The following is a 24244-nucleotide window of genomic DNA, read 5'->3' as shown; positions in this document are numbered from 1 at the left end:
TGGCATTGACATATACCTATGTAAACATTTATTGTAATACTTGTTATATAATATTTACTTATGAAACTATCCTACCCTTTGTAAGACATAGCAGGGTGTGTCTTCCATACCCTCAGACAATTTGTTTTTCATAAATGAACTTCAAAGAAAACTTTAACCTTTCCCTCTTTTTACTACATTTCAGGATTTCAACATGTCCTTCAATGGCAAACCCATGTTTGGCCCTAACTAGAAAAGGCTTAGGTAAAAGAGAGTTGTCCAGCTACAATATATCTGTTAGTCAAAAAGTCTAGCAGCCCAATATTTTATGGTGTTGTCCCACATCTGCACAGTAAAGAAAACCAAATGTATTGGATTATGATAAAAATATTTCAACTGCTGTTTTAGCTAGATCATGTGAGACCATTATTACTTCTCTTAGTTTTTTAAATGTAAGAATAAAATCTTGCTTTATAAGCAATTAACTATAAGAAATATAATAGAGGATGCAGTAATAGAAACTTGCCTCTCTTGGAGCAGCTTCTTAGTGTACAGAAACCAGATTATCACCACATTGTTTATCAAATATCATAAGGTTCAGATAAGAAACTAATGTTCATCACCCAAATAGTGACAGGTGCTGAGCCACAAAGCAGTATTCAAAGCAGATGTCAGACATATTTTCACTAATGAACCTTCTCTCTATTATTCTACCAAGCTACTGCTAAATTACTCTTACGTTATGCTATAACAGAAAGACTGCTGAATTAATAATCTGATATGTCCATATTAGCAAGTATAAGCAAACAACATATCTATTTTTAGTGTGCCTCTTTGGAAGCGATAACATAAAAATAACCAAGAAATGAGCAGCAATTTGTGAAGCTGAAATTTCTGTAAGATTAGCTACACTTTTGGCATATTTCTGACTTCCTTTTTTTCATCACTTAACAGGAAAATGTCTCAGACATTTTGATTTATGGTGTTCTTATGAGATTGACTTATCTCTGAGGAACACACAGGCAAAGAAACTATAAGCAATGTAAAACTAGCATTTTATAATTTCCTGTTTGAGGAAGTATTTAAATAAGTTACATTGGTGTACACCCACCAAAGAATGAAAGAAATACCATGAATCGAGATGGCCCACTTTCAGCCTTATCTTGATGCCACAATACAAGATTATTTGGCTCTCTTTCCATTATACTTAGTATTAGGGGAAGGATTCTCTCTCTCCCATTCTAATCAACAACAGTTTCTTACTTGGAAAGTACAAGAAAAACTCACTTTGAACTGCATCAGTGGTGCTCCAACTTCACCTATTAGGTGACACTAGGACAAAAAATGAAGCTCTTCTATGCCAGGTTCTGAGCTTGCTATTTCTACATTGTTTCCACCGTTTTCAGTTCCTAGGAAGTCTGTTTACATTACAATACAGTGCAGGCTAGTGTATGAATCCAAACTTGATATGCAGTGTCATAAGAATGTAATATGCAGTGTAGTACTATGGAAAAGTGACAACAGGAGCAGATTTATGATTTCATTTAAGGCTATTTTAATCTGTATTCCAGACATGGTTTCTTAGATGCAGATGAACTGGCAACTTCTCTTTAGGACTAAATGGGTGTGTATACACATCACCATGCTTTAGTACTTGCAAAAGGAACATTTCAGCAGTACAGCTCAGTAACTGCTCATACTGCACTGTGCGTGTGGCACATGGTTAGATTCTCCCGCTATGTTGCCATAGCGGTGTACTAAAATGGAAGAGTGTGCTGCTATGGCAATGTAGCTGCTGATCACGTGTAGACTCACATGACTGCTATGTCACCGTAGCATGCAGCACGGCGACATAAGTGACGTAAGGCAACATGTAGATGTGCCCAATGTGTTCCATTATGTTTATCTCTCAATGAGTGCAGCAGCTTCTGCTACAGCAGCCATGCAAGCAGACTTATCGGTTCTCTCTCTTTCTTGTAATGATTTTTCTGAATTAGGTGTTTACTTGTTAAGCACTGTGAGATGCATTATTTTTAGAATTAATAGACAAATAGAATAATATTCACATGTAACATTGACTGAACGAATGAAGTTTTTGATTTAAAATAATTCCTTCCCTGGTTCACTGAATTCTTATCTTCAATTTTAGTATCATTCCTGGCAGAAATGAATCTCTTGCTTCAGCAAAGCCTGTTTAGCAAATGACGTGTAACATAATAAATCACCTATTCTGAGTAACAATTTACTGCTGTGTGGGAATATTTCAGATTGCTCCTATCATCATGAGACTGTTATCCATGTAGTTTCTGAGCAGATGGTAGATATTTACTGTGAGTGACCTTTTTTATCACTTACAGAAACTCCCTGCAGCACTGGCATATGGTGCGTACTGACCCTGAAGCCTGTACTAGATTATTATTGACAAGTGGTAGCTAAAAGACAAAAAATCCTGTAAACTGTGGCAGAGGCTAGTATGATTAAACTGACTTGAAAATTTAATGGAGGTGGTAAGACTACTAAACCTAATAAGAACATGGAAAGAACAAGTACTGTTCTTTCTTGGCCTCTGCCTAAAGGTTTACGCAAATATGGCAAAATATATTACAATTTTTGGTAAATAAAATATTTTGACAGGTAGTTTGTTAATTTTTCCCTTATGCCTTTGAGAAACATAAACCCCCAAATATTAAAAAAAAAGCCAGTATCAAACATTTTGATATTAAGGTAACTTTGATATTTTAAAGGTTTACAAGAAGAATTGGTTTTAATTTTTGATCAGCTTTAAATCAGGCAAGAGGCAGTACAATACTTAATTCTGAAGCATAGACCAGCATGCAGAGAAATGCCATCTGAACTTGAAAAGATATCCATAGAATAATCCACTTGTTTCCATGAATAATATAGGACCTGGATATAATGGCTACTTCCTTCTCATTGTGGTTACCAATGCCAATATATTCTTTAGCGGTTACTGTGTAGATGCTGAAACTAAATACAGTTGTCATCTATCAGAATTTGTCAAGGACTGATATATAAATCAGTATGGAAGCAACATATGAGATACGTATCCCATGTTACTATACTGCAAGAAGGTTGTCAGGTTATTGTGGGTTTCAACTTTGCTGTAACATTTTATTTTGTCATCTTTCTGTTCATCTTTCATATTCATTTCTTATTAAGGCTAGAAAAGCAGCATGTACAATGAATTCATACATGTGTGGCCCTTGATCTAAACTTTTTTGTTCCTAAAAAAAATATCCAAATCAAGGATATACAAGTGCAGCAGTGCACATACTGCCTTTGAAAACCTGTTTCCTTAGGAAAGCCAGTTGGTTACTTCCTCACCATAGAAAATTAATAAACTGCTAGAACTGGTCCTTTCACTTTAGAGCTGTTATAGGTCCTCTGCTTGTTGTGGGTAGAAACACAACTTTCTGCTCAGCTCCTACATACTATTTTTATAACTCTCATTTTAAAAAGGCCAGCTAAAAGTCCCTTTATCCATGTTTGCTATTAATATACTCTTCACTGGGCAGAACTGGCTCTTAGCTCAGTAGGGTGGCTGACAATGAAGAATGGATATAAAATTCACCTCTGCATGTCATTAAAAATACTGGATCAGAAAGTCAGATATGGCATAAAGAAAATGCAATGTATACAGAATCACAGAAAACTAAGCAAAGGGGGCCTCAGGAAGTCATCTAATCCAATATCTAGAGCAGTGGTTCCCAACCCCAGGTTGTGACCCAAATTAGGGTTGCAGGGTCAATGCCAGTGGTGCTGCACAGAAAAGATGAGCTGTGCCTCCTGCCAGGAGCTCCCACGCTCCTGGTCTGCCGCCGTCACTACACTCTGCTCCCAGCAGCGAGGCGCATAAAGAAATGGTTGGGAACTACTAATCTAGAGCAATATTAGCTTTTGGAGGGAATCTTTGTAACACTGGTATGGTGATAATGAAAATCCTTACCTCCAACACCTCAAAAATCAATAAAGCATTTTTCATCTGTGAATAAATATACTGACTTGGAGACAGTTTAGACAAATTGTTCGTTTTATTTTAAGCAGATTACTGCTTTCATATCAGTGTCCTTTATCAGTTAAGGCTTTGCCATTATCCAATGAACTGCATAATCTGCTTAACATTGTCATCATTTTTTTCATATTCTTACTGGTCTAATCTAGGCCTTTATCCTAGGATTGCATTTACCTTTTTCATGTCTGCAACACACTGGTGGTTCACAGCCATCATGTAATCAAGTAGCACACCTAGTTTCTTCCTCCTCAGTCTTTTCAAACTGGTAAGTATCTTATAGCAGAAATTCTTGGTATTATGTCCTAACTGCATAACCTTACATCTTGTAGTGGTGAATTTCATGCCATTTGTATTGCTCCAGTCTGCAAGGTTATTCAATTATTTCTGTACAGCATCCTGATCCTCCTTCATGTTGATGATACCTCCTAACTTGGTATTCTTGGCCAGTTTCTTAAGAACATATCTACTTCTTGTGCTAAGGCGACTAATACAAATAATAAGCAAGATCAGTCCTGAGACCTATCTTGGAGAAATTCCTTTAATTAATTCCTTCCAGCCTTATATTTCTCTTTTTAGCACTACTCACTGATTCCTCCCTTTTATCCAGTTCCTCATGTACTGCACAATTCTACTGGCACCCACCCTGCCCAAGTTTGATGGCCTTTTCATTTTGAGGTGTTTGAAATTCAGACCTGAATTCTGCAGCTGAAGCTAATCTTTAACAGCTCCATAACGTTTACTAGGTTCTTTATTAAATTATTATGGAGCAGTACAGCTGGCTTATTAGTCTAGTCTGCTTTGAGTGGAAACCATCATATAAACACAAATTAAGTGCTTTCTTCCTATTCTGCAGTTAGCAGTTGTCTCTCTAGAAAGCTCAGTTAGACAAAAGTATTCATGAATATTTAATATACTCACAATATATAATTGGTGTAATTATCTCACTTTCCATCACACTGACAGGGTTGGTTGCCAAACAACTATAATTTCCAATGTCTTCTTTCACAACAGGAACAATCAAAAGTGTGTCATTGTTTGAGGAAAAGGTGTAACTAGGGCTGGCATGGATAGGTTTCCCATTTTTCATCCACTGGTAAGCTACCCTTGTCCCTTTTCTCACAGTACATGTTAGTGTAATGTTCCCCACATACTCCACTGCCCCTGAAGAAGGTTGGGTATGTACAATTGGCTCTGTGACAGGAACTGTAAGATAGAGACATGAAGGGTTATAAACAAGAGTTGCCATTTAGAATATCAGTAGATCTCCTTTACTGCCCAGGTGAAAGAAATTACATTTACCTTTTTTTAGAAAGTGTTTACACTTCAGTTTTTACATTCTTAAAAGTTCAAAACATCACCTGGTGCCAGCAGACATACTTTCAGTCATGGTAACAGAGCTAGGAAGATTTATATTAACTGAGAATATGACATAAAGATTGGAGGGCAAATATGTTTTTGATTAGGACATGAAAGTAATAGCAGTCACAGGGATGGTTTTAAGCAACAAGTCACAACTTTATTAAGCTTAGACATTTAAGAGGGCTCCCACCTTGTCACCCATAACTTGAGATAGCCCATCCTCAGCCTACCAACAGGATTCAACTCATGCTCATGAATGCTTCCCCCTTTACACCATGACAGGAACAAAAGGTACCACAAGGGGGATTATGGTATGCAAAGACTTCAGATCTCCCCCTCTCCTGTAAATAAAAGGGTTTACCGGATTCCCTTTTTAGTCTGGAAGCTGGCCCTTTGGCAATCACAAAAAGCCAGATTCCAGATACCCAGATCAAAATCTAAATTAATGAAGAGGAGATGAAGAGCCAATCTCCCATGGCCATCTTACTGACCAGTTGGTGAAGAGACCTTTGCAAGAGGTGCCCTCTTTAGTGCTCTTTTACTTCCTCCCACCCCTCATTCTGGGACTGTTCATCACCTGCAGTCAGATCAAGACAGATTTGTGTTATTTTCTCTTGGGGGGAAAAAAGAAATAATCAGATATACACGTGTTTTTTCCATATATATGAATAACTTTCACCGACATTAATGGAAGCTACTAAAACTAGTAGCTACTAGTACTGGCACTAATAGGAGAATAGACCCATATCTTTTTGTACCTATTGATAGGTAGGAAAAAGGAAGCCTAGCTCACAAGGCCCTACACTTAGAGCCATATTTTGCTCTTCAAGGTTTGTCTTCAAAGATGGCTTTCAGGTTATATGGACCCAATCTCTAGCTCCTTTGCAGTATAGAATCCTGAATAGGCATCTGCCTCTAAAATTCACCTCAAAGAGAGGGTCCCAACTAGAAGAAAAAATTTTATGTTAAAGTTATTGCAGCCTCAAGGCAAATAAGGGTGGCAGAATCAAGCTGTATGAAAACAGATCACTTCCTAAGATCACTGTGGTTCATCCAATTTCACATTAGTGATACGGTGTCTATACAAACCCAGTTAGATTTACTTAAGATGAATAAGGTAACAATCAGTATTTTTAGTTTGTTTAGTAATAAACTGTTGTCATGCTTAACTCCTACAGTTCTAGAAAATAAGCATAACATGACTTCTCTGTCAGTTGATTTGTCCAGGCACAGTCAGATTGAATTGTACAAACCTGTAGGGGATTCCAGGTGAATAGTTCTTCACTAATTTTGCAGTTTTGTTTGCAACACGGGGGGGAAAACAGTATTTTATTTACTTACCATCAACAGCTACTTGAATTTTTTGACTGGCTGCTATTGTCTCATTTCCACGAACATTGACTTTTACGATGTAATTGCCTTCATCGCTAATATGTAGAGGATTGATCATCAAAGATGCATTTGGTGGTATGAGGGTAAACTTTTGCTGATATTCCAAATCTGGAACTACTGACTGATTTACAGAGCTAAGTAAATATTTAAGTGTAGTTGGAGGTCCTTCGAACAGCCATATTATTTGGATTTCTGAAGCTGTGATGTTGAAATTGTAGTCAACAGCAAGATTGAGTGGCTTCCCTTCAATGCCCTGGATAGTATGTGAGGGTACTGTCAACTTCAGTGCAGAACAAATACCTGCATACAAGTAGAAAGTAGGTGAAACTGGAAACAGCACATTCTAAATGGAACTTCTAATGGAGAAATTATTGCCATAATTAAACTTCTTTCTAATAGCGCTGACCCTGCTCCCATGGAAAGACAGCTAGTGATTTTACTGGAGTTGGACCAAGTTTTATTTGAAAACTACTCCATTTTTCCTGAAACTAAATATATGTCTATTCCTGGGGTAGAATGTTTTTCAGAAGTTTAACAAGAATCAAAAGAGGCATTGGAAGATTGTGTTGTTGCTGTTTAATCTTGATGCTCTGTAGAGTAAGTAAAATAACAATTCCTAAACAAATTATTTCATGAAATAAGTAAGGATGGAGGTGTTTCGACGAAGTCCAGCTAATGCTACTAACATCAAATTCCTTTTACAACAAGCTTGGTCTCAAAAACAACACCCTCCCCACCATGGTGAAAATCTGAAAATGAATAGGTAAGGACCAGACAATATAACCCATCATCCTTTGTTATTATATCAGCTAATTTATGAGCTTCTCTAGCTTTCAGAGACTAATAATATGGTATATCAGCATGGTAGCATCTATAAAAAATAGCATCTGCTATAAATATTTTTTCCAATGGGTATCTGGCAGAAAATAGGAAAAAGAACATCAAAGGTATGACCACAGTTAAAAGTAATATGTAAGGGATGAATTAATGCCTAGAAAAGGAGCATCAGTGCAGAGACCACCAACACAACTAAGCCACAAAGTTTCTTTAATGTAGAGCAAAGAAAAAATGCTTGGTTTTGTCACACCAGGACCACTACCAATGAAACAAAGATAAATTGAGAGGTTAAAAGCCATATTTAACGTGTCCATAGTAATTTGTGGAGAAAAAGGGATCTAAATATTACTGTCTGGGAACATTTAGAGCCAGTTGAGCACAGAACAGGAGAGATAAAGGAAGTAACATTATTTCCCCTTTCAGGACAATGAGCTGCAGGGCAGTAGTCTGTTGGGATGGGGCTTTAACAGGCTCAGTGCAAACTTCCCTGTTTTCTCAGATCATGCTCTGATGATATGATCAGGTTTAATCAATGTGTGGGAACATCTCTATGGGTATAGGGAAGTGAGTATTGGAGAAGTTGTTTTTAGATAAGGGAGTTTTTTAAAAAAATGATTTTTTTAAGAGTTATGTTGGTTGACTTTGGGTTCCTGAATAAAAGTCTTCATCAGAGTTTTGATGAAGACAAGTCCAAACATTTAAACTTCTAACAGAATCACTTATATTGAAGAAGCAATTAAATGCTTTGATGAACTCAAGTTGATGGAGTAGACTTTCACTTAATTCTTAATAATATTGCCAGCAAGCAAATATCATGTGAAATACGGTTTCAAGACCAATTTTGTCTGATGTTTTGGTTAACACTATCCTGGAAAGTTTTCGGAAGCACATGAGTAACCCAAAACTTAAATTCTGTTAGAAGCCAACTGGACTTGAGTCCCTAACATTTTATCCGTGTCTACAATAAGTGAATCACAGGATAATATACTACTGTTCACAATAATAGTGGCAGTAACCCAGTAGCATATTTTATTGATGAAATACGTAAAGTGTGAGGTGTTTCAGAATATAACAGCTAAACAGTATCCCATGCTATATGTCTGTGACATAATGGGGAAAATTGATAGCAGCAGGGAACGCTGATGATGGCAGCATCAGACGCCCATTATTTATGACTATGTAGGGAAGCAATGTGGCCCAGTAAATGATCATTACACACAAAGTGGTTTTCTTTTGAAACTACTGTTATTTTCTGAAACTTTCATATATATACATGTTACTTCAGGTACATCTAGGATAGGAGTTATAGTCCCTACCAATGTAAACTTGGTCAAATTTTAATAAAATGAAAAGGATGCCTAAAATTAGGCTTCTAAATTCACATTTACATTAAGTTGCCTGAGTTCCAAAATGCTGAGTGTCCTATATATCCCATAAGATTTGATAGGAATGCTTAGTATTCAGCATTTCAAAAAATCAGGCTACTTGTTTTATATATACCTAAACATGCACTTGCAAGCCTAACTTAATCAACCATTTTTCAAAATGAAAAATAAAACTAGAGAGCACTAGGTTTAATTTATTTTCACCCCATTAAGTATATCCATGTCAAGATACTTACACGAACCTCTCAGAATATATAATGAAATCAATTTTAAAGACAATTGTTCAGGAAATTCCCCTTTTCACATCATGTTATCTCATGCAGTAATTAAGAATAATCAAAATCTAAACATACGTCTATGTATAACTTGCTAAATTTCTTGCCAGTGACATAGACTCTATAAAGCTAGTTTTTCTATATTGACTATAAACTTTCTGGGTTTTACCAAAGTGACCTCCATCTGGAACTCAAAGTGATCTATGTTTTGCTTCCATATCACTCTTCTGAGTATTAGCAAGCACAACAGAGCTACTATTTATATTAAACAAAGTCTGCCGCTTTAGTTTAAATAAAAACTATGACATCATATTTTGTGTTTACTGCATAAACTGAAACCTGCTTAGTGAGGTTTCATTATTCCCTGAAGTTTAAAGCACACATCCTTTTTATTATCCTAGAAAAAATAGGATTCTATTCTAAACTGTTTACTATCCTGTATAAAGGTGGGCAAAAATCAGAATGGTGGTATTTGACACTATTTTTTTCACAGATGTAAATGCCTACACAAGGGGGAAAGCACCATAGTTTTTATAAGTCCTAGAGTTCAGACATATTGCTTATCTACTGTGTCCAGAGGCCCAAATTTTGCTATCCTTAATGGAACAACATTTCTGTAGATGTTTGCTTTATTTATACATCTGACAAAAGGACACTGAAGGTAATGGAAAGACTTTTATTGACTTTAGTGGGATTTGGACCATGCCTTTGATCACAAAATTAGAGTGTTATAGTAATAGAAAGCAATTCACACATGAAAAAGTTTATAATGGTCTGTATCTGAAAGTGTATGTTGGCATGACTTCTTCATGTATATCTTAGCATTTAAATATAATGATTTAGAAACCAAATACAGAAATAACATTAGACTTACTATAGGGCTTTAGTGAAAGCTTCAACAAAAATGTTATACACATATAGCAGGCAAGAAGTATTTGTTTTTTTTTAGTTAATTTAAAATATTCAGTGTTACTAAAAATCCTTATTAATGTATTTTTTTTGGGAATTGCAAGCTCTACTGATGTAAAACTGCAAATGTCAGATAAAATTCCCCTTCACAAAGGACTTGAACTCCAAATTTAGTAAAATAATTTACAGTAAATTAAGTTCTTCAAGCAGAGGAAAGAAATGTAAAGCCAATATCACTTAAATTTATGTTATAGAAAGAAACATTTACAATGTTACAGATTCCTTAAATAAATAACTAAATAAAACAAACCTTGATTCTAAAAAGTTTTAGAAATAACATTAGAGAGGTAAAGAGAATTGTATCTAACATTGCAGCAGCTTTCTAAAAAAGTACCTGGGGCATTCTTTTTTGTCAAATACATGGATGACAAATGTATGCTTATAATAGTGGCACCTAAGTACCCTGCGTACCAAAGAGAAAGTATTATGAGCAGGAAAGCAGTCTCTGCTCTATTAAATGACCAGGTCAGAGTCTGTGGTAGGAGTTAGTTGGAAACTTAAACTTTTATAAAATCTGTATTCTTCTTCTTTTCAAAATATAAAATCATAATGATAGTGACTATTAAAAAAAGCCTCGCCAGATTAAACTTGTCCTTTCACCCAGTAAATGTAGCAGTGCCAAAATGAGATTATTTCCTTGAACCATTTGGTTTTTTTGTAAATTATTTTCCTCAAGTAACCTGGGCACGAAAATTATATTTTTCTTTACGGATACCCTTATCAAGATTGTATACCAAAACAACATGTTTAAATAGTACCTTATTACTTTTGCATCTTCTCAACCAAACATTATTTTGGGAAACTGAAAGATTATACTATATTGTCAAACAAACTAAATTCACTTTCAGAAGATAGTTTTGGATAAACAACAACAACTGTCAGGCTAAACGTTACAAACATATAACACATTCAATGATGATGTTTTACTTAAAAAATCATATATAATAAATATTATACAATAGCTGACAAACTTTCTGCTTTCCTACTGAAAAAGCATACTACTAGGTTAAACACATGTAGGCTTTTTTTTTTAAAAGGATGCAACAATTAAAAAAAATCTTTAACATTTAAAAATATACATATTCAAAGAACCTTGTCTACATATCAATAAATCACTTGTCCCCGGTGAAAACAAACAGGAATAATACTACATCACCTCTCTTACCTAAAAGCAGAAAATATATTTTGCACTGTAACTCACAAAATGAGTTGCTAAAGGGCTCCATGAAAGCATCGTGTCCCATACAAATAACACCTTCTTCTCTGGGCTAAGCCAGTGCTTGGTCCAGCAGCTGCTGGCTTATTTGCTAGGGAAATCAGCAGTGAGTTAACAGACCCTATCCTGCCGCTAGCCTTGTGTGATTTGAATATGCGTATACAAAGGACACAGGGAGTGGGAACACCTGTTAGATTAGTACTCAACATCTTCATTGCCTGTGACTTTATCATAATCTTTCCCTAGTTTATTCCTAGCAAATGTGGTCCAAAGTGTGATAAACAGGGTACAGGGCATGAATTTCACTGCATCAAGAGAAATAAATGTACGTACACCATGGAAAACTTATACAGGTATTGAGGTGGTATATTGTTAAATAGTTATACAGTGAAACACCAGTGATCTGCTAAATAGTTACTTTAACTTCAAATAGGATCCTAATAGGTAGAAATATCATCCTCTTCCAATGTTAGGATCCGTATATGTATTGTATAAAGTGTTAGACATATCTTTGCCAAAAAGGTAAAGAAAAATTGAGACCAGATATCAGTGTAACAGATATATTGTATACACTTTTCATATGCAGTTGTTTCTCTACAGCAATTTTTTTTTTAGATTTTTCTTTTAAATATTTAAAAGTAATGTTTTTTGAGGGATAATCTTTTTTACCTCAGAGTTGTTTCTTTCTGAGTCACGGATGTGTTTTGCAGGGGTATCCACAAGTGTAGACAAAAACTCCTCAACCTAAGGTAGAAATCTTACCCAGGCTGGCAGCTTAGCTACTAGTCTGTTTATTCTGTGTTAATTGACTGTGCTTTAAATTAATACTCATTTACAAGCTTGTTTTTATTTAAGGCTGTCATTCAGTATGCAAGACTAGTTAGTCATCAGCAAACCAGTCAATCTTTCCATCCCTTCATGTGCAATAATGTTCGATAGCAAATATTTGCATCTAGAGGTGGTTTATCTATTTTATTAAGGTTTAATTATGTGGTACCGAGGCAGCCACAAGCACAGCTCACAACTGTTAGGTTAGATTGTGCCCTGTCTTTTGTGGGAGGAAATGGTTGCCAACCCATATAATTTTTCTTCTGTACTGAGTTTGGGGGTATTCCCAGCCTTGTGCTCAGAAAGCTCATTCCTCAAGGTGCTGGAACTTCTGGAAGGAATAAGCATTCTCAGCTCCCATTGAAGTTAAAAGGAGTTTAGTGCACTCCGAACCTTCAGGACTTGGTCAGCACCTCAGTATCAAGCTCAGGAAAGAAAAGGACTGCTTCATGATAGCAACACCATGGAGGAGACAGGAGCCCTGGAGTCATTATCTTACATGGGTCAACAGGTGAAGGACACATGCTGTGCCCACACAAAGGTTGCAGTAGTTTTTGTAATACTCTCCACTACTGAGGATTATGATTTATAGCAGGGGATCTCAAAACGTGGCCTGGGAGCCCCTTTGATGTGGCCTGCCGCCAGGGACTGCCCTTTGAAATGGCCCTTTAGTTATAAGGCTTTGGGAATTCCTAGTGTAAAGGACTCTGTTTATCTGGGTGCCTTGTGGCCTGAAGTAGAACTCCCAGATCATTGCTTTACTTCTTGGTTACTCTAGTGCTCTACTATTACTCTACCCTTATCTTCTGTTCAGAAGCAGTTTCAGAACAAATGACAATTCAACAAGCTGGTCCTATCTGGAGGTGCAAATTTGCCTGCATATATCTTTATCTAAGCTGTTCAACTGGTGGCTGCACAGGTGCATGATACAGAAGTGGGGGTAGAGGGTATGCACATGGTGCAGGGGTTGTTTGCGGGGAGTGCAGGTATTAGGTGCAGCAGTGGTGGAGGGCATGGTGCAGTGGTGGCGGGCACCCACAGTGGGGTCCATGGCTTGCACTGGTGTGGTCTATAGGCATGTGGCCCCTGGCCTCTTAGCAACTGGACAGCCCTGGCCTAAGTAAAGCAGCACTTGATAAAATACATCGGGATCCACTCAGTGCTTGACGAGACAATACACTTTTTCACAAATAAACAGAGCACCAGGAACGCACATAACTGTTAGCACATGAGACAGGAGGGACAAGGGAAACAATAATTCTAACTGGAAACTCCTGTCTCTCCATCTCTCTGTTCTGTACTATGACGATTTTCATCTGCCCCTTATCATGGTAGTATCTGATCAGCTTCTCTAGTGCACTCAATACTGGGGGTACTCTCTGCTCTCAGTGATCCATTCTCTCACCTCTTCGCAGTAAGAATTGTGTGTACAAGGCAACATTTTTATTGGCAGGGTTTGATATTCAGTTTGTTTGGATTGCCTGAGATGCTGCTTGCTGCTTGTTAGAGGTGGTAGTTAAAATAGATAGCATATGACCAAATCTGGCAGCTACTTGTAAATTAATATAGCTCAGAGATTAAAAAATCTAATGACCTGTGAAAATCTAAACTGCTAGGTAGTTATACAGGAGCAGAGTTTGAACAAAACTCAGGACTGGGCTGTGGGGACTGAGAATAGATTTTCTGAAGAATTTAGGTGCCTAAAGAGTCATATATGTACCTAGTAGGAATTCATATGGCATTCAATAGAGTAGGGCATTTTGAAAATCCCGCTAAGCACCAATCTAAATGTCTCGTAAAACTGGGACTACACCCATATGAGAATGAGGCCCAGGGTAGTAGCCATTACCATTATTAAGGTTTGTGAGCACTATTGTACATTAGTACTCGACAAGCTTGCTCATTATTTTGAAAGGTATAATTGTATCATTGCTCTTTACTGAATACAACTTAATGTTCCACTGATACAAGGGTTCTTAAAATACACTTGAGAGATCCAAGAAAGAGGACCATAACCTCCTTCTCCCCGCTCCCCCATACAGAGGAAGGCAATAAAACTCCACAGTCCATACCTATCTCACTGTAGGGTAAAATTCCTTCCTGATTCCCAATGTAATTGGTCTGACCCTGAGTAGGGAGGCAAAAGCCTGTAACCACAAACTGTAAAACGTCAAGCCCTTGCTGTGACTGATCCAGTTCCAGGTCCCAGCTGGGTGCTAGCTCTGTCATCCCCAGGGCCCTCAGGAGGAGAGCCTGCCCACACAGGCCTTCATAAACTCAAGCCAGATAGCAGAGCTCCATCTGAGCAGCAGACAATCTGGTTGTGTCTCTTGACCTGCCTGGGAACCCTGCTTACTTGTTTGTCAGCTGATACCATCAGAACATTATCTAGCCTAAAGCTTGCTTTGATCCATGCCTACATTCCTGCTTGCATCTGTGCTTTCCTTAGACCTGTGCCTTGCCTATGCTTAGTTTGTACCTGCACCCTAGCCTGAACCCATACTTCACTCTTGCCTGTATCCCTGCCCAGCTCTTGTTTGTCTCCGTTTCTGTCCTAAAAGGAGCCTCCAGGTTTTAAATCCAGCAGAAGCATTTTGACTGGGGATTTTAACACTCTAGTCAAAATCCCCAGCTTTGTGACACTCTAGTCAAGACCCCCAGCTTTGGCTGCAGCCAACACCTAATGCTTCTGAGGAAGGTGAAAAATACTCCTGACACCTGTAGCAACAGGAGGGAAAACATTCCTTCCAAGCCCCATATGGCACTCAGAAAATATCAGAGGCATGGAGGGGAAAACACCCTTTGCTCTACACTGCAACCTGGTTACAGCAAACAAATCCCTACTTACATAACACTCCCCAACTGGAGAGCCAGAACACCCGTTCTGTCGTTCTTTCCTCCATAAACTTACCCAGAACCTTTAATCTTCTTTTGTTCCTAAACTAGTTGTGGAGTTCTAGTTCAGTCTCCAGCTACTGAACATGGTCCTCTCCCATATCTGCCTGCTGTGGGCTGAAGAGCTCTTCTCAGGATCCCCCAGTGATCCATGTGTAGGAGGCTTCTGGGCTTCCAACTCTTTACAGCATACTGCAGGCATACCCACTCCTAGTTCATGCCTGACCAATGGCTACTCAAACTCTTCTTAATAATTTCAAACGAAGGAGATTCTAGAACTTCACTAGGCCAAGAGAGGCATCTTTGTTTGGCTGCAGGCTTGAATGACCCACCATGGGTTGGAGATGAATGGATTTTATAGATTTCATAGACATTAGGGCTGGAAGGGACCTCAGAAGATCATTGAGTTCAGCCCCCTGCCCCAGGGGCAGGAAATCAGCTGCGGTCATAGGATCCCAGCAAGAAAAACATCCAGATTTCTCTTGAAAGCGTTCAAAGTAGATGCTTGAACCACCTCTGGCAGCAGGCCATTCCAGACCCTGGGGAATCAGACAGTAAAGAAGTTCTTCCTTATGTCCATTCTGAAATGGTCTTGCAGGAATTTATAACCATTCGACCTGGTCGTCCCTTGAAGCGCTCTGGTGAACAGAGGTTCCCCCAGATCCTGGTGAGCACCCCTGATAAACTTATAGGTGGCCATCAGATCACCCCTGAGCCTGCACTTTTCTAGGCTGAAGAGTCCCATGGCTCTCAGCCTCTCATCAGAGGTCTGTTTTCCTGACCTCTGATCATGCGCATGGCTCTTCTCTGGACTCCCTCAAGCTTCTCCACATCCTTTTTGAATTGCAGAGCCCAAAACTGGGCACAGTACTCCAGCTGCAGCCTCACCAAGGCTGAGTACAAGGGGAGAATGACGTTTTGGGATTTGCTTGAGAAGCATCTATGGATGCAAGCCAGCATTTTGTTTGCTTTGCTGGCTGCAGCATCACATTGCAGGCTCATGTTCATCTTGTGGTCAATCCTGACCCCCAAGTCCCTCTTGTCCGTAGTGTTAGTCAGCGTAGCACTGCTGAGCCTATAGACATGCTTCAGGTTTTTTCTCCCGAGGTGGAGAACCTTGCATTTTTTGGTGTTAAACACCATCAAGTTCTCATCTGCCCATTTCCTGAGCCTGTCAAGGTCAGCCTGGATTACCCCCCTGTTCTCAGGTGTGGATGCTTTACCCCAAAGTTTGGTATCATTGGCAAACTTGGCCAGTCTGTTTCTGACTCCAATGTCTACATCATTAATGAAGAGGTTGAACAAAATAGGTCCAAGGACAGAGCCTTGAGGGACCTCACTGGTCACAGGGCACCATGACGATTGACTTCCATCAACCACCACCCTCTGGGTCCGACCATGGAGCCAATTCCCCACCCAGTGGATCATGGCAGACCCGAGGCTGCAGTTGGCCAGTTTGCCAAAGGTGATCATAGGATACCAGATTGAAGGCTTTTTTGAGGTCAAGATATATGACATCGATTTCTTCCCCCTTGTCCAGGTGATAAGTCGCCTGGTGGTAAAAGCAAATGAGATTGGTCAGGCAGGACCTACCCACAACAAACTCATGCTGGCTATCCCTCAGGGTGTTGCCATCGGCCAATCCATTAAGAATGGCCTCCTTGATGTTTTTTTTCAAGAGCTTCCCCAGGACAGAGGTCAGGCTGATGGGCCTGTAGTTTGTTGGATCCACTTTCTTCCCTTTTTTGGAGATAGGCAACACACTGGCCTTATTCCAATCATTGGGCACTTCAGAGTGCCAGGAGCACTCGAAGATCCATGCCAGGGGCTGAGCTATGATGCTAGCCAGCTCCTTGAGTATTCTGGGGTGTAAATTGTCAGGGCCAGCTGACTTGAAGGTGTCCAGCCTCTCAAGCTGTTCCTTCACAAGGTCAGCAATGATGGAGGGCAAGGAACCACCCTCACTTAGGTGTTCAGCATAAGGATACTAGAACCCATTTGCTGCCAGTTGTCTCTGTGGTGGCATAGTGATAGGGCCCACAGCTAACACTCATCCCTGTGGTGTCATGAAGAAAGCACCCACAACTGAAGCTCCAAGTGAAGCTCCCCGTATGGGGGGGATGGATCCAGCTCATGGGCCATAGGTTGCTGATCTCTGCCCCAGGTCTCCCTTTCAGTGCCTCTCTGTTCAAAGTGAAGACATTTTCCCAGTATTCACTCTAAAAGTATCTTATGCATCCTGCTCTTTGCAGTGATGAAGAAAAGGTATTTCCCTCTTCTTTATGGTAACCCTTCTGATATTTGAAGGCTGCTATCATATTTTCTCTTCAGCACCTTTTCTGCAACCTGAACATGCCTATTACCTTCAACCTCTCCTCATATGAGTTGCCTTCCAAACCCTTAACATTTTTGTCACACTCTAACTTCTCTATATCCTTTTTAAAATAGGGAGCCCATACTGTAGATGAGGCCAAGCCAGTACTGAATAGACACTATCCCATCCCATGTCATACACCTAATGTTTCTATCGATACAGCCCAAAACTGCATTTGCCTTTTGTCACTCTGAAGACACCTAATGAGTCTGTGAACCACCAAGACTCCCAAATCCTTCTTCGTAGTGCTGCCATTCAGTCAGTTGTCACCCTTTTTGCATTTCTGTTTTGGATTATTCTTTGTCAGGTGTAACACTTTTTATTTGTCAGCGTTGGACTTCATCCTGTTGGCTCCAGCCCAACTGTCCAATCTATCAAGACTCTTCTGAATTATGTTCCTGTCCTCTAGTGTGTTTGCAGTCTTTCTGTGTTTCATGTTGTCTAAGTTTGCTCAGGAAGCTTTCTGTTCCATCATCCCAATCGTAAGTAAACACATTGAACAATGCCGTACAAACATTTTCTTTGTCTTTTATATCTTCTTGTTTTATTTTTTAACAAAATAGCATTTTCAACTAAGTTTTTAAATAGACATTTTTGTCATTTTATGGTATACATATGTGTCCTTATCCCTGTATATTTTATGCATTTTTTGAGGGTAGAAAAGCATGATCAGAGGGCAGGAAAACAGGCTTTATGGTGAGAGGCTGAGAGCTATGGGACTCTTCAGCATGGAAAAGCGTGGGACTGGGGGGACCTGGTGGCTGCCTATAAGTATATAAGGGGTATACATCAGGATCTGGGGGAATCCCTGTTCACCAGAGCACCCCAAGGGATGACAAGGTCAAACGGTCACAAACTCCGTCAAGACCATTTCAGGCTGGACATAAGGAAGAACTTCCTTACTGTCCAAGTCCCCAAGCCCTGGAACAGACTACTGCCAGAGGTAGTGCAAGCACCTACTCTGGACTCCTTTACGAGACATTTGGATGTTTATCTTGCCGGGATCCTTTGACCCTAGCTGACTTCCTGCCTCTGTGGCAGTGGGCTGGACTCAATGATCTTCTGAGGTCCCTTCCAGCCCTAATGTCAATGAAGTCTATGAACTTCTTATGGGCCATACTCTGATGCTGTCTAGCTCACATTAAGTAGCACTTTATTCTTTAAATGGTGTAACTGAAACTGACACAACTGTTCAAGGAGTACAATACTTCTTAGTCTAAATAGGGTTTGTAAAACCTGGCCACTGACATTTTATTTAAAAAATCCCATGTTAAACATATATAATACAACTTTTTGTTGGCTATATTGGGGCCTGGGCAAATGTGGCTGGATCTCTCTTCACCTCAGTGCTAACTCTCTTCTCACAACACTGGCTGGGGGTTCAGAAGTACTGTCTGTAGCCAGAGGGCAATTGTGTGCACCCACCATCCCAAGCTTCCAATTTTCCCTTTTCCTCTCCTCCTCTCATGTTTTCTCCAGCTGGTTCTCTTTCACAATCTGAGAGCTCTCCTTGTGCAGTATGTCAATGATGTCTGCATATTCAGAGATGCTTCTCAATCTAAACACCTCCTCCTGCAGCTGCCTTACCTACTACCTGAGGGAATCTACCAGTTGACACCACTCACATCAGAACCACCTCCCCACACGAGTGTCTTGGATAAAGCCATGACTTCATTAGCCACAAACACAAATCAGGACCTGGGAGAAAACCTTGGAGGTCAGATGCCCCACTTAGACGGACCTTGCATAGACACAGGTCCAGACAAGGCTAGCGGTGACAGGGTTTGGGACGTTACAATGTCTTCCACCATGGCAATGCTATTTCTTTTGGTTCTTTGTAGAGGAATGGAAATTCCCTCTCCATCCCTATAACAGGGATCTCTGTTACTGAGGAGAGACCATGAGTACAAGCTACAGAGCTACAAGTTTCAAAGGTACTAATTATATAAAGAGACCCCTGTCCCTTAATGAGAAAGGAGCTTGAAAAGAAAAAGGAAGAGGTCCCTTTAAGGCCAAAAATACGGAGGCTGGAAGGGCAGTCCTTGGAGCCATATAAATTTGACTCTGGGGCAGAGAAAGGCAGTCTGGTCCAGACCACATGATAGCAGAGAGAGACCGAATTAGAGGTGAGGAAGCCTGGAAAGTGTCATTCTGATGATCTGAGGTCTACCTCCCAAACTGATAATATGACCAAACGAATGGCAGATGAGGCAGGGAGGTCTCCGTAATGTTGAGGTGTGACGCACGCTATGGTGGGCTACCAGGCAGCAGTAGACTGCCTGCTGAACACCAGGGCTAGGGACAGAACTTACACATAAACCAATATAAGTGGTAGGAAACCAGTGCCAATCTGTAACACAACAGAAGTTCATTGCACATAAACCTCTTTCAAAATGGCCAAAACCAGTTTAAAATGAACCTGGATGGATGTAGTATCAGATGTAACTAATTTACGTTAAATCGATTTGTTGAACTTTTGTCCCAGATCCCCTCCAAATTCAAGTTATCTAACAGTCCTCCAGTATCCCAGGATGCCATTCAGCTCCCCTGCAACTACCCCCACCCCATGGTAGGGGGGGTGGGCTATGCATGGCCCAAACTGTTTGCTCCAGCTGAGCAGAGAGGTGTGCTCTAGTGCCCCCAGGCTTCTGGATTGAGCCACTGCAGGCATATGTTTCTGGAATCAAAAGTGAATGTTCACTTGCTTATTGGTTCAGTCGACACAGCTTAAACTAATCTGCAAAGATTGAATTGTTTCTGCCTCGGGCTTTTGGACTATCTGTACTTACCTCAGGCCTGCTACAGTCCCTTATACTGCTGATTCTCACCATGCTTACATTAAAGAAGGGCATAGAAATGCAGAGGTTCCCACCCAAGTTCCCATTCTGGCTTTCCTATTTGCTTGCCTCCTGTGGGGCTAAGATTCTGGCTGGCCTAGCCTATCTGTCTAGAATAGCTCTGTCTCCTAGTTAACATGTAGGGATATTTTCAGTGTTCAGTAGTTAGGTGAAACATGCTGCCTCACACAACCTTGTCAGGTGGCAAGAGACCCAAAGCCAGACTATATAGCCCAAGCAGACATACACTCCTAAAGCTTCTCCCAAAGCCACAAGGCTTCACCTCCCTCTCCCAAGGGAAGTCCTACTTCAGCTTCACTTCAGCTCTATTATAGCTCTGTCCCTTTTTTCCAGTGGAAGGAGGAAGCCCAGTTAACTTCCTTTGGCAAAGAGGACTGTCAGAACTTCTCTTCCCATGGGCCTGGGTGAGGCACCATCCCTGCATGTGCCCAGAATGAGATTCTTAGGGCACTGCTGTGTTTAGGGGATGAGAAATAACTGCAGCCAGGGGAGTGGAATACACAGTTTATTGTTGCAAAGACCAGGAAGCACTCTCATGGAGTCTCATTCAGGAGCACTACCATCCAGAGAGAGGAACGAATAGGAGAACTTGCCTTGCTGTCCTGATTTTCCTGTCACAGTGATCTCTAAGTACTCATTGAAATGTCACCGGTGACTTGAGCAGCCAGAAGCTGTACAGTAGGACTGGAATCATTCTCCAGCACCTGCAAAACTGGAAGGAAAGAGGCGGGTATTAATGAACAGACCCTTCAGTGACAAAGGCACACTGACTACAGATCTTGTAGGCACCAAAGACCAAGGTCATCAGTGGAGAACTGGGCTCAGGCATTATGGGGTTGGGGGCGGAAAGTACATAGATGATTCATTGTAACTCAGATTTCATCTTGTTACCTGTGTCTAGAATGAGAGATTTGTGGATCTTTGGGTAATAAGATAGAGAACCCCTCCTGCACAGGCATGGCTTTGGTTCCTCTATTAGAAACCTCCAGCTGGGGGAAAGACCAAGGGTTCCTGCCTGTGGAACAAAATCCAGTTTCTCAGCAAATTCCACTGACAAGATTTTATTGCCTTTCTCACTAAGAACTATATACATTAACCTCAGTTTCTAAGAGAATTAGAAGGCCTTGAGTTTGCATAAAACAGGTCCTGGTTCAGGCTGGTTTGTGCCTGGTGTGGGTTATTGGCAGAAGGCAGGCTTCTGGTGGGGAATTTGGGGTAGCCTACAGGGTCTACAACTTTCTCCCACCTGAGGAAACGGAAGCCAGAGCTTGGACAGTTGCTTCCTGCTGCAACCTCCTGCTCTAGTGGAACAGAAGCTGCCTTCTCCCGGGTAAGGCTCACTCTGTCTACCCCTGATGTGTAGAGGAGGCACTTTTTTACAAGGGATAGAACAAGTCCCTGTACCTTCTCAGCTCAACTGCTTTTGGACTTAAGAACCAACAGGAAAGCGTCTAGACTTCTGACTTATAGCTCAGCAGCTGGGTAATGTCAAGGCACTTAGTGCTCTGGGGATTTGTGTCCCCCATAGTGATGCCTAAACACCCTTAAAAAATAGCTTTGCTTCCTACATTTGGGGCACAGGGATATCTCAGTCCAGAGGAAGGCCTCCAACTTCTCCCAAGAGCCTCAGGATGGGTTTTGGGCAAGAGGATGCTCTGGAAGTTTAGACATAGGAATCCAGCTTGACAGGAAGGAAAGATGCACTTTAAAAAGAGGCTTTAAAATATCTCATTCAGTGCACTGAGTGCTCTGATGGAAACTACGTATGAGAAACTAAACAAGAACTGCATACCAGAATGAATGCGTGCGGAAAATCTATCAAAGACAAAAATACCCAGTAACTTGTGGGTACACACTTCTCATAAGACAATCACTCTCTCTCCAATCTCTCAGTTCTAATTCTCAAAGGGAACTCATAAAACACCTTTTGTAGACCAGCCTACAAACTTCACTGCATAAATCTACTGGACACAAAAAAATAATGGACTAAATACAGACATTGGATTTATGGTACGTTATAACTTGCCTACCATTTGATAACCCCAGGTAATCCCTCTACATTTTACCAGATACATTTTATCACCGGTGAACATTACCCTCTTTCCTCCCACCACCTACCTGGCTCACACAATAACTCCCATCCCCTCTGATCTTCCCTGCCACACATTTGCATTTTCACAGACCTGCATTTTGCATACTGGCTTAAGCTTCTATTCCACCCAGCAGAGCACACAAACATCAGCAGGCTCAATGCCTGCCGACACAAACACCCTATGCCTGCAGAAGGGTGTTGGTGCCCAAAAGCTTGTAAAGAGCAAGTTTTCCAACTATTTAGTTGGTCTAATAATAGATATTACATTCTTACCCAAAGAACCTCGTCTTTAAAATTCAATGCATGTGTCTGCTTCTGGTGATCTCTTGCCACATCTGCTTGCTATTTGAGATGTGCTCAGTGTTTGATCTCATGATCTGAGTGAAAGCCTGGGAGCCAGGAGTAAAAGGCAGCATGGTAGTACACTGCAAGAAGATTTTTTCCCCAGTCCCTAAGATTGCTTTTTTTGTCTGTGACACTTGAATCTTTTGAAGGGGGACTGAAATGAAAATGAACCATTCACAAGATGCCTGGTAAATCACAGAAACCTGCCTCTCTCCCAAGGGTGGATGGGGCACAAATGGTACTGGGATCCTCCCCGCACCTTGATTACAGGGAAAGGCAGGTCAGAGACCTGGGTCTTCCATGACAAACTGGTGTGGCAGGAACTCTGTCAACAGGTGTCATGCACAGGTGGGATGCTGTCTCCTTCCAAGGAGGAAGAGAAACCTCATGAGTTTCAAGATAGTCCCAGTAAGTTTGTGAGGAGGATTCTCTGATATGGCTGCCTATAGGAGCAGGACACTGCACTCAGTGGCTCAGGAAACCTTTTTCTGTCCTAGGTTTCCATGAAAGGGAGCTAAGCAGGCCTGAGCCATGCTGTGTGACTATGTCCCAGCTTCATCTGCATCAGTTGGGGTTACTGAAAAACTGTAAAGGACTTCCCTAGGAGGATCCCCAATTGCACTTTCCAGAAAGTCATTAATACCTCCCAATACCATCCTTGCTATGTTGGGAGCATCATTCTCTACAAGGTAAAAACAGCAAAACTAGTTTGCTTAGCCTGGCATTATTTGGGGTTCTAATTCTGCCTCAGAACAAAATCAGATCTTCCACCACCTGCAGTAACTGGTCTCTGCCCAGCTCTGCTTCCAGGTCTAGAGACTGAATCTGGTAGACAATAGACCTAGAACTCTATGGAGCTCTGTGACCCCAGACGCAGCCTAGCTTAGTATCCTGAGTGCCTCTCCTTGCCTCAGAAATGAAGGATGAATGGGATGGGGGATGATTGGCCATTTCCTGCCACCCCATTCTCTACTTTTTTTTTCCTCCTGAAAATTATTTTTCTTGTAACAAAAATCTTCCAGCTTGGACGAGAGCAATGGGAAGTTTGCACATATCCCACTTCTTGTATGGCCTATTATGAAGATCATTTGAACTGAGAGTGAAGAGTTCATCTTACTCACATGGTGCATGGTCATGTCCCAGAAGACAGATCCCACATCCTTCTACAGGTACTTGAGGACTTGGGCCAGGGTCTTCATGCTCTCATGCATGAGGTGAGAATGGGAAGTGACATACAATGCTCTGAATGGAAAAAGCAGCTTCTGTTGCTTTTTCAGCCATATGAACAGAAGGTGCTATAAAGGGCTTTTTACATTTGTGCTTTCATGTTCATAGAGCATTCATGATTTCATCTGACCCAGCACTCCTGGCTACTCTCTCAGGAGAAGCAGAATGTCTATACATGGC

General features: G+C 40.7%; 1 protein-coding gene across 2 annotated transcripts in view; it reads right to left on the bottom strand.

Moving 5' to 3' along the window:
- HEPACAM2 (HEPACAM family member 2) overlaps nt 1-11562 on the bottom strand; it is a 44223-nt gene extending 32661 nt beyond the window's left edge. Inside the window, exons 1-3 of one of the 2 annotated variants that reach the window (XM_090049643.1) lie at nt 11431-11562; nt 6713-7063; nt 4931-5215 (exon numbers count right to left, since the gene is read on the bottom strand). In XM_090049643.1, the coding sequence (XP_089905769.1) occupies nt 4931-5215; nt 6713-7063; nt 11431-11473 (679 nt within the window). In that variant the 5' untranslated portion in view covers nt 11474-11562. Of the gene's footprint in view, nt 1-4930; nt 5216-6712; nt 7064-11394 lie in introns of both variants that reach the window. The other variant, XM_090049642.1, reaches the window with a different exon arrangement.
- Between the last annotated feature and the right edge of the window lie 12682 nt (nt 11563-24244).

Source organism: Crocodylus siamensis, chromosome 5, assembly GCF_052110815.1.
Source record: "Crocodylus siamensis isolate JL-2025a chromosome 5, ASM5211081v1, whole genome shotgun sequence".
Lineage (NCBI taxonomy): Eukaryota > Metazoa > Chordata > Crocodylia > Crocodylidae > Crocodylus > Crocodylus siamensis.
This window is presented reverse-complemented; position numbering and strand designations above follow the sequence as displayed.